The sequence below is a fragment of the Aedes albopictus genome, chromosome 2 (assembly GCF_035046485.1).
Source record: "Aedes albopictus strain Foshan chromosome 2, AalbF5, whole genome shotgun sequence".
NCBI lineage: Eukaryota > Metazoa > Arthropoda > Insecta > Diptera > Culicidae > Aedes > Aedes albopictus.
In genome coordinates, this window is record NC_085137.1 from 38856537 (window position 1) to 38866431 (window position 9895).

General features: G+C 38.6%; 1 protein-coding gene across 2 annotated transcripts; it reads left to right on the forward strand.

Annotated features, from left to right (window-relative positions):
* The first annotated feature begins 4019 nt into the window (after positions 1-4019).
* Positions 4020-6634, forward strand: LOC115260854 (angiotensin-converting enzyme-like). Of its 2 annotated transcripts, none has more exons than XM_062849484.1 (7): positions 4020-4114; positions 4241-4530; positions 4632-5216; positions 5270-5412; positions 5474-6181; positions 6242-6414; positions 6476-6634. In XM_062849484.1, the coding sequence occupies exons 2-7, from the start codon at positions 4267-4269 to the stop codon at positions 6508-6510; spliced, it is 1908 nt and encodes a 635-aa protein (XP_062705468.1). In that variant the 5' UTR covers positions 4020-4114; positions 4241-4266; the 3' UTR covers positions 6511-6634. The 2 variants fall into 2 exon arrangements, with proteins under 2 accessions (XP_062705468.1, XP_062705469.1); XM_062849485.1 differs by having other exon boundaries at positions 4092-4118.
* The last annotated feature ends 3261 nt before the right edge of the window (positions 6635-9895 follow it).

Genomic DNA, 9895 nt, shown 5'->3' on the forward strand with positions numbered 1-9895 from the left:
GTGATTGTTTGTGGAAGTCTCCGAATCATTACCACATATTTTTGGAAAGAATTTCTGAAGAAAGGTTTGAGTGAATCCTAAGCAATATCTGGAGGAATGCCTTGAGGATCACGCTCCACCTGGTCCGCCCGTGCTCTCTGCTCACTGAATACAATCTTTTGGATTAAAATGTATCAGACCTCAATCACATGAACATTCAGTGGATCAGGCCTGAACCTATTGAATATGAAGTGGATGGACTGCTTGCCATTATGATGTTCATGACCTTCCGAACAACTTTGCCGAAGACTTGAACTTTCTATCTCATCAGGATCACGAGAAAGAACTAGTTAAAAATGCTGCTAATTTTTACATGCTCACTAGCGTCACCTAGCGGCAGAATTGTGAATCAAACTGCTTGTCATTGTGATGCCAACGACCTTCCAAATAACTTTGCTGATGACTGTACCATTGCATATTTTCAGAAATTTGAGATATAGCAGCACATATGCAGTTGTTTTGAGGTGATGCTAAACTTTTCAAGGTGATGCAATATTCAACTGAGTGTTGCAATACTTTTTCAAGTGAGTCCGTACTTATGACGGGTAGTGTATATGCAGTAGTACCTGAGCAACCTTTGGGGATATTCTTACAATAGGAAATCGCTAGAGGAATTTCTGGAAGAATCTTCGAATATTTGTTTCTTTGAATCCTTGGATGGATTTCCAAAATAATTCTTGAAAATCTTCGTGTGTTACCTCTGGAACAATGTCGTTAAAGCATTGGAAAAAATTTAAGGGAAAATCATGGAGAAAAGATCTGTACAAAATTTGTGGGAGATGCCCCTGAATATATTCCAGTATTAATTTTTAATAATATTTTGATTAATTCTGGAAGAAGACATCCTGAAGTTCCGAATGGAATTTTGTATATATTCTGGTAGAATTCTGTGGGAGAATTTTGGAAAGAAATCTTTGAAATTTTTTTTGCAAAGAATTGTTTGAGAAATTCCAGAAACCCTTAAGCAGTTCTTAAGAGAACACCAGGACCAAAAAGTTCTAAGAAAAATGTTTTTTCGACTTACTGGAAATAACCCTTGATCAAATAGGAGTGAATTTCCGAAAGGAATCTAGGAAGAAATCTTCAAAAGAATTCCAAAAATTACCCATGGAAGAACTCCGGAGGCATTTTTTGTAATAATTTTGGAACGAGTCCCTGAGAGTATTTCTAGAGAAATTTCTAAAGAAATCCGGAAAGTACCCTTGGCAGAATGCTAAGGGGGAGTCTTTGGCGAGAGAAATCCATGAAAGAACTTCGAGAATAATCGTTAAAAAAACAATTGTGAATGTTCCGGCAAGAATCTCAGGTACAATTTTCGAAGCAATGACTGGAAGATTTCCGGTAGAAATTCCTAAAAGAATTGAACTCAAAGAAGCTTAGGAAAATTACGTGAAGAATTCCGAAAGAATCTATGAAAAAATCTGGAATTAATTTATAGAAACAAAAATACCGAATTTTTGAAAAATCATTAAAAAAGCCATACAATTTTCTTGAAAAAATTCCCGGGTGGAAGCTTGGAAGAGTTCTGATAGAAATCTCTGGAAGAATTTTGGAAGAATTCCAGATGGTAGTCCTATTAATATCTCTGGGTTAATTTCCTGTCAAATATTTGAAAGAGTTCTGATGTGAGTCTCTAGGAGAAAAAAAAAATAATTCAAGGAGAATTTTGAGTTAAATCTTTACAAGAACTCCAGTAGAAATCCTTGAACGAATTTTGGAAGAAATCTGGGGAATCTCGGAAAAAAATCTGAAAGGAATTCTTGGAAGAACTCGAGATGAAATCTCTACAAGAATACCGGGTAAAATCCTTGGGAAATTTCCGAAATAAATGTCGGGAAGATTTCCGGAAGGAATTGCTTCTTTCAAATATTTGTGAGAAGAGTTTCTGGAAGCGTTAAGGGAGCAATCTCTGAAATAATTTCAGGAAAAAAAACCCTTGGAGCCGTTTTCGGGAGAAGTCCCTAAGATTTCGGAGAGAAATCTGTAAGTAATTCTGGGAAGAATCCGTGAAAGAGAAGATATCCGGGAAGAATCCTTGGAATGAAGTCAATAAGTGAACCTTAGAAGAGCTTCAAAAAAAAAAAAAAAAATGCGTGAAAGGATTGAGGGAAGAAAAGCTGTGGAAGAGTTTTGGAAGGAATATTTTTTGAAAATTCTTGATGAAATTTAAGAAAAAAAAAACCTGGAACGAATCCATTTGTGGATTCCGAGGAAAAACCTAGAAAAAATTTCGAGAGAAATGTTTGAAAGATTTACGAGAGAAATTTCTGAAAGATGAAAAGGTTCCAGAAAGATTTCGAGGTAGATTTCCGGTATAAATACCCTGGAACAGTTCCCGGTTGAGTTCTGGGACGAGTCGCTGATCAATTCCGAGAGAAATTCCTTAGATTCCATGTTAAATTCTGTTAGGAATCGCCTGAGGAATTCCAGGAGATATTCAAATATTCATCTACAATCATGCTGAGAAGAATCTCTAGAAGACAGAAGGAAATCGGTAAAAAAATACCAGATGGAATGTTTGGTGAAAATTTTCATTAAATTTCTGGGAGAGTCCCGGGTGTAATCTTGGAAGGATATCCGGAAGAAGTCCCTGGAATAGTGTCGGGAAGAATCGATGTGAAATTTTCAAGTGGAAACTCTGGGATAACTTAGAAATAAAGCCAAGCCAAAAAATGAAAAGATATTTTTTTGGAAAAAATTTGCACAGAGATATGTATAAAATTTCATGGAGATGTTTGCATTCCGCAAGATTCGGGAAATTCCGTGATAAATCTCTGGAAGAATTTTAGAAGAAGTCTGGCTGGAAGAATTCCGAAGAGAATTCCCGGAAGAATTCTAGAAGAAATCACTGAAAGATGCTTCTGGAATAATTCTGGGAAGATTTCCAGAATGAATTTTGGTTTGAATCCCTGTAAGAACTCTGAAAGCAATCTCAGGATGAATTTTGATTTGCATCCAATCAAAATTTTTTGAAAGAAATCCCTGAAAAATTCCTGGAAAAATACTTCAAATGAATCTTTGAAGGACAGCTCCTGAAATTATACCGAAAATAAACAAAATTTTTTGCAGGGATTATAACCTGCAACAACTTCATATTTACTTTTTATTCATTTTTACCATATTTATTCATTTTTTTTAATTGACAAAGATTCATTTGTTGATTTATTTATTTTTATATTAATAAATAAATTAATTTATTTTTTTAATAATTTATTTGCTCATTCATTGATTTATTTTTATTTAATAATTGATTTATTCATGTATTCTTTTTATTTTATTTCTTATTGTTATTGTTGTTCATTCATTTTTTGTTTATTTATTTAAATATTCATTAATTAATTTGTTTAATAGTCAATTTATTTATTTATCTTTTTTAGTTATTTGTTTTTTATTCATCTATTCATTTTTTATTTGTTTACTCATTCAATTATTTATTTATTTGTTTATTTATGTTTTAAATTTATTTATTTGAAGCGGACCTGGTGTGATGGTTACAGCACGTGACTATCACGCTTGGAACCTGGGATCGAGTCCCACTCCCGACAAACCCACAAAATGTGGGTCCTTCCTTCGGGAGGGAAGTAAAGCGTGGGTCCCGAGATGAACTAGCCTAGGGCTAAAAATCTCGTTGATACAGACAAAAAAATTGTTAATTTATTTATTGGTCTATTTGTATAGTTATGAATTTATTTATTTATTTATTCATTTATTTAAGCCTCAAGAGTTTCCCTATGAACCCTGATTTGGAACTCCGAAGGTTAAATAGAGTTTGGGATTGTTGACGAAGTACACGATAAAAAATAACGAATAGGTACCAAATTTAGCTTCGATCTGACTATCAGTGTCTTTTACAATCTACTACGTACCTACTACTTTTTTCATAGCACCTCTCAGCAAAACGTTTTTCGGACATGATCACGGTTCCCAATCTATACTTGTCTTCCTCTGGATCGTTATCTCTCACAGATTTATTGAAAAAAAAAATCAACATCTTATTGATACTCTCGCACCACCTCTCGATCAGTTCTCATCGAGCGCGCGAGAAGATCAGTTCGAAAAGTGCACAGCTGAAAGCGTAAGTATGTACTATTATATTTCAAGAGCTATCAATTGATAAGAGACCTGCCAATTATGCAATCGTAATTGCTGCTTTTTCAACAACAAACCTCCGATGTTTTAATACTGATCCACACTCTCCTAGCTTATTCCACCAATGACCATTCCAAGATGCCGCGTTGTCGGATCTCCATTTTGATCGTGCTGGCGGCAGTGGCGATCGGTGCCATCCATGCTGGAATAGTTCGCCGTAGCAACGAAATTCTGCCGAAAAACGAAGCCAAGGCTCTGCGGGCCCTAGAACGGTGCGAAAAGCGCTTCCAGGAGTCCAAGGCCAAGCAAACGCTGGCCGCCTGGGAGTACGGATCCAATCTGACCGAGTACAACAACCAGCGCAAGATCGAGGCTTCGGCGGAGTTTGCTGAGGTGGCAAAGGTAAGGAAGCAGCGCGACGATCATCGCCATGATCGTTGTTTGTTTGTTTTGTTCGGTTTTTGACCTTTTGTGTTTTTGATTTGCTTTACGTGTATGGTTAGTCGGTAGCTCGGGAGCTGCAGCAATATGATTATGACTCGTTTCGTAATGTGGACCTGAAGCGACGCTTCGGGAAGTTGACGATGTTGGAAAAGGCGGCGTTGCCGGAGGATAAGTACACGGATCTTCTGGAAGCGATTTCCAGCATGGAGTCCAACTATGCGAAGATCAAGGTCTGTTCGTTTAAAGATCGGTCGAATTGTACTTTGTCGCTGGATCCGGAGATCACCGAGATCATAGCTACCAGTCGTGATCCGGAAGAGTTGAAGTACTACTGGAAGGAGTGGTTTGATAAGGCCGGTAAGCCGACGAAGCCCGCCTTCCTGAAGTATTTGAATTTGACCAAGGAAGTTGCGAGACTGAATGGATTCGATAACTACGCTGAGCTGTGGCTCAAGGAATACGATGATCCCACCTTTGAGCAGCAGGTTGAAAATGTGATCGAACAGATCAGACCACTTTACGAGCAAATCCATGGATATGTTCGGTATAAGCTGCGAGAGAAGTACGGACCTGACGTCGTTTCGGAAACCGGTCCAATTCCGATGCATCTGCTGGGAAATCTGTGGGGACAGGTGTGGGAGAACGTAAGTTAACCGAGTTGATCAAACGACAGTTTTTTAATGCTATAAATCTACAGATCGCTGATTTTACGACGCCCTTCCCGGAGAAGAAGCTTCTGGACGTGACCAAAGAGATGGGCAAACAAGGCTACACTCCGCTAAAGATGTTCCAAATGGGTGACGATTTCTTCCAATCTCTCAACATGACCAAGCTACCACAGTACGTATCAACCTCAAGTTCCTTCCGTGGTCATCACCTAATTAGCAAACTTCACTTCCAGAGACTTCTGGGACAAGAGTATCCTGGAGAAACCTACCGACGGCCGCAACCTGGTCTGCCACGCCAGTGCCTGGGACTTCTTCTCCACGGACGACGTTCGCATCAAGCAGTGCACTCGGGTCAATATGCGCGAATTCTTCGTAGTTCACCACGAACTCGGCCATATCCAGTACTACCTGCAATACCAACATCTACCGATCGAGTACCGTCGCGGTGCCAACCCCGGGTTCCACGAAGCCGTTGGAGATCTTCTCTCGCTTTCCGTTTCCACCCCGCAGCACTTGAAGCGGATCGGGCTTCTCAAGAACTATGACGAGGATGCACAAACCAGGATCAACCAGTTCTACCGTTCGGGCGTTACCAAGTTCGTGTTCCTCCCGTTCGCCTACACCATGGACAAGTACCGCTGGAGTCTGTTCCGAGGCGAGATCCCACCGGAAGAATACAACTGCCGCTTCTGGCAACTGCGGAGCCAATTCAGCGGTGTGGAACCTCCCGTTCGTCGAACCGAGGAAGACTTCGATGCCCCGGCCAAGTATCACGTGTCGGTCGATGTCGAGTACCTGCGGTACTTCGTGTCCTACGTGATCCAGTTCCAGTTTCACCGTGCGGCTTGTCGCCTGGCAGGGCAATACGTACCGGGAGATCCGGAAAAGAACCTGATCAACTGCGACATCTATCAGAGCGTTGAGGCCGGAAATAAGATCAAGTGCGATCGCAGTGGTGATCATCTCTCGGAATGTACTCTAAATTTCTACAACCGTTTCAGGGAAATGCTAGCGCTGGGATCATCCAAACCGTGGCCCGACGCGATGGAAGTGCTGACTGGAGAACGTAAAATGAGTGCGGACGCCATTTTGGAGTACTTCAAGCCACTGTACGACTGGTTGGTTGAGGAGAACAAATTCCTGGGAGCGCATGTCGGTTGGACCGCTTCTGACAGTAAGTGTGAACTCAATTGATTCAGGATTTACCGAGTGTCTAAATTTGGCATTGTTTTCAGAGTGTGGATCCACCAAGCATGATTTTTTGCCGTGAAATGAGTGAGATACTTTTATATATTTTATTAATATTGCAATACTTTTTGATCTTTTTTGATTGTTATACACTGACGTTAATAAATTGAGTGTTTCTGTTGGACAATTGTATAATTACGTAGAATTTTTTTTTTGTTTGGAGGTTATGCGCCTGTTATGAATTTCTTGGTGAATCCCTGAAAAAATACTGGTAGAATCTCAACCGGTATTCCTGGCGAAATCCTAGCAAGAATTTTCGGAAGAATTACTGGTGATTTATCTGGACGAAATCTACAGAATCTTTGGAAAAAGTATGAGGTTTTATAGAGGTTCTCAAAACTTCTTCAAGACTAATTGGTCTTTAAAATGCTACTTGAGATATACCTTCACAGAGATATACCTTTGCAGACATAAAACAGAAGAATGTTTGGAAATCCTTGGATGCTTCAACAGTTGCAGATCTATTAGAGAAAATGACTCATACAATATTGGTTTGAATAGTTAGATATAAATAGGCATGTTATTAATTTAACTTCCTTTCAAGAGTTCTACTTGTTTTCTTCTGTAGATAAAGGATTTTTTTATCGAATTTTTTTCCATTTTTTTAATGGAAAGAAGATTTTTAGCAAGATCTCTTCTAAAGGCATCCCGTTAGAATTCATTACTATCCACGTATTTTTGCGAAATTTTCTCCAGAGATTCCTTCAGAGATTTTTCCTGGGATTCCTATAGGAATTTTCCTTGGGCCTTCTTCAGGATTTTTTCAAAGATTTTTTTTTGAAGATTCATCTTGGAACTATTCCACGGGTATCTTTAGTAATTCCTCCTCAAATTCCTTCAGGAATTCTCACGGAAATTCCCTCAAAGATGCCAGCAGAAGTACATGCAAGTACTTCTTCATGTATATCTTCAAACATTTCGAGAGACGAACCAGCCAAGGGCTGAAAGTCTCTTTAATAAAGACAAATCAATCAATCAATTCAAACATTTCTGATGGAATTCTTCCACTAGAATTTTCTTCAGCAGCTTTTCTTAGGAAGTTCTCCAGGAATTCTACTAGAAATTTCTCCAGAAATTCTTCTAGGAGTTTTTCTAAGGGTTTTTTTTCAGAAATTTCTCTAAAGATTTGTTCAATAGATGCAATTTTATATAGAAGATATTTTTCACAGATATTCGGAGATTCTTTTTAGAAATTATTCTAGAGTTTTTGTTTTCACATTAACACAATTTTCCGGGATTTCTATCAGAAATTATTGTTGGGACTTTTCCAGAGGTATTACAGGTATTCAGAGATTCACTCAGACATTCTAGGAGTATCTGTAGAAACTTTTTCAAGATTATTTCAGCAATTCCAGCAGAAAATACTCCGGAATCGATTCCTTGGTATTTTCTTAGGATTTTTTCAGGAAATTCTTATTTGTATATCTGCAGAGGGTTCTCCAGTACTTCCAGATTCTATTTTCTCAGAATCTTCTTCATTGGTTCTCTCAGGAATTTCTCCAGGATTTGTTTTGTTTCTTCAGAATTTCTTTCGAAAATTTCTCCAGGTAGTTTCAGGGATATTTACCAATAAGTACTCATTGGTATCCTCATTTTTTTCTTAAAAATTCTCCAGGGATCCCTCAGAAATTCATTGAAGGATTTCTTCGTGAATTCTTCTGGTATACATTTGTCAGCAGTTTCATGCGATATTTTCCGAGATTTTCTCAAAAAAATCTTCTACGGATTTCTCCTGGAATCCCTGCAGAAGTTTCTCAAGCAATTTTTCGTTGAAATTACCTTCAGTTTATGTATTTTCCCAGGTAAGATAACTTCCAGAGATAATTTCAAAAAAATCTTCAGGTGCTTTTGTCCATGAATCCCTCCAGAAAATTTTGAATATTTTCTCCTAGGAAACTCCAAAGGTATCACCAGGATTTTATAAGGGATCCTTCGAGACAACCCTCCAGGAATTAGGTTAGAAATTCCATAAGTGATTGTGAAATTTCTGGAGAAAAAATCTGACGGAATATCTGAAACAATTTCGGCATTACTCTGTGATGCAGTCCCACAAGATATTTCTAATAGAACCGCAAGAGCAATTACTTAAAATCCTTGTAAGAGTTTTTGCAGAAATTCCTGAAAGATGGAAAAATTAAAAAAAAAATCTCTGTAAGGGTTTTGAAGAAAATCTTTCTGCATAGGAGAACTTTTGAAGAAACCCTACAGTTCTGAACAAGTCTCTGGTGATATTTTGGAAGACAGTTCTAAAGGAAATTCCAAAGGTACCCAAGCAAGATGCTCAAAGAATCTTTGAAGTAATTGCTGATTAAATGTCCTGTAGAATCCCTGTAGGGGCTGCAAAACGGTGAGTCGATAAGGAGAGCGTCCACCATAGCTCTGGTCCTCACAAGTTCCTACCTCATGCTTCCACGGGTCAAACGATGACAAAGACCGCCAGCTAAGAGTTGTGTGCTTAGCTGGTAGTGCAGCCTGGGCACTGTTGTCCTTCTGACTTCAGCTAGATTGAGGAGGTACGATCCGAGTGTCTGTTCACCAAGGAGGTGCGGCTCAAACAGCGTCTGTTCTGGCATCCAGCGGCTGAGTATGAAATGCTGTATTGCGTCAGCTATACCTAAGAAGGCAGCCCCTTCAACGCAATGTAGGCAGCGCGGCCCCGGTAAGGTAGCCTGCTGAAAACCTTCAAACACCCAGAAAAGCAATAGTAGAGAGAGAGTAGAGTAAAAGCAATAGTAGAGAATCCCTGTAGTAATCTAACAAAGTACTGTTGAATGAATATCTAGAGAAACATCTATAGAAATCCCAAAGAAACACTTCGAGGAAGTCCAGGAGGATTTTAAGGAATATCCTGGAGAAATACTTGGAGAAACACTTGGTAACTTCACAACCTACATTAATGCATTAATTCTTGGAGAATATTCAGAAAGCCCTGGGAAAATGGCTTCGAGAAACCCTGGAAGAACTTTGGAAGAAACTGCTGGAAGGAAGCTTTGAAAGTATTTTTGTAGGAGTATGTTGCTGATCTTTTTAAATAAATTCTTGGAGAAATTTCTGGAAGAAATTCGATTTTATGATTTTTTAGAAGAACCACTAAAAACCTTCCTGAAGGAATCCGTGGATGATTTCCTGAAATAATTCTAGAATAAATTTCCAAAAGAATCCATGAAGGATTTTTTGTAGATACCCATAGAAGCTTTTCTAGAGGAACCTTGGGTGAAAGTTTTGGAGAACCCTCACGAGGAAATTCTCTTCCAGAAATTTATAAAAGAGTCTTAGAATTTAAGATTCTTTAAGGATTCTTTTGGAAAGGCTGGAAGACATTCTTGCAGAGATTCCTGCAGAAATTCACACAAAGATTTCATTAAAAAATCCGTCGGGAATTTCTCTATGTATTTTCTCTGAAATTC

Coding starts and splice junctions, on each gene's coding strand:
- LOC115260854 (XM_062849484.1), top strand. CDS start 4,267: ATGCCGCGTTGTCGGATCTCCATTTTGATCGTGCTGGCGGCAGTGGCG. Junction 4,531..4,631: donor AGTTTGCTGAGGTGGCAAAG/GTAAGGAAGCAG, acceptor GTGTATGGTTAG/TCGGTAGCTCGGGAGCTGCA. Junction 5,217..5,269: donor GGGGACAGGTGTGGGAGAAC/GTAAGTTAACCG, acceptor ATAAATCTACAG/ATCGCTGATTTTACGACGCC.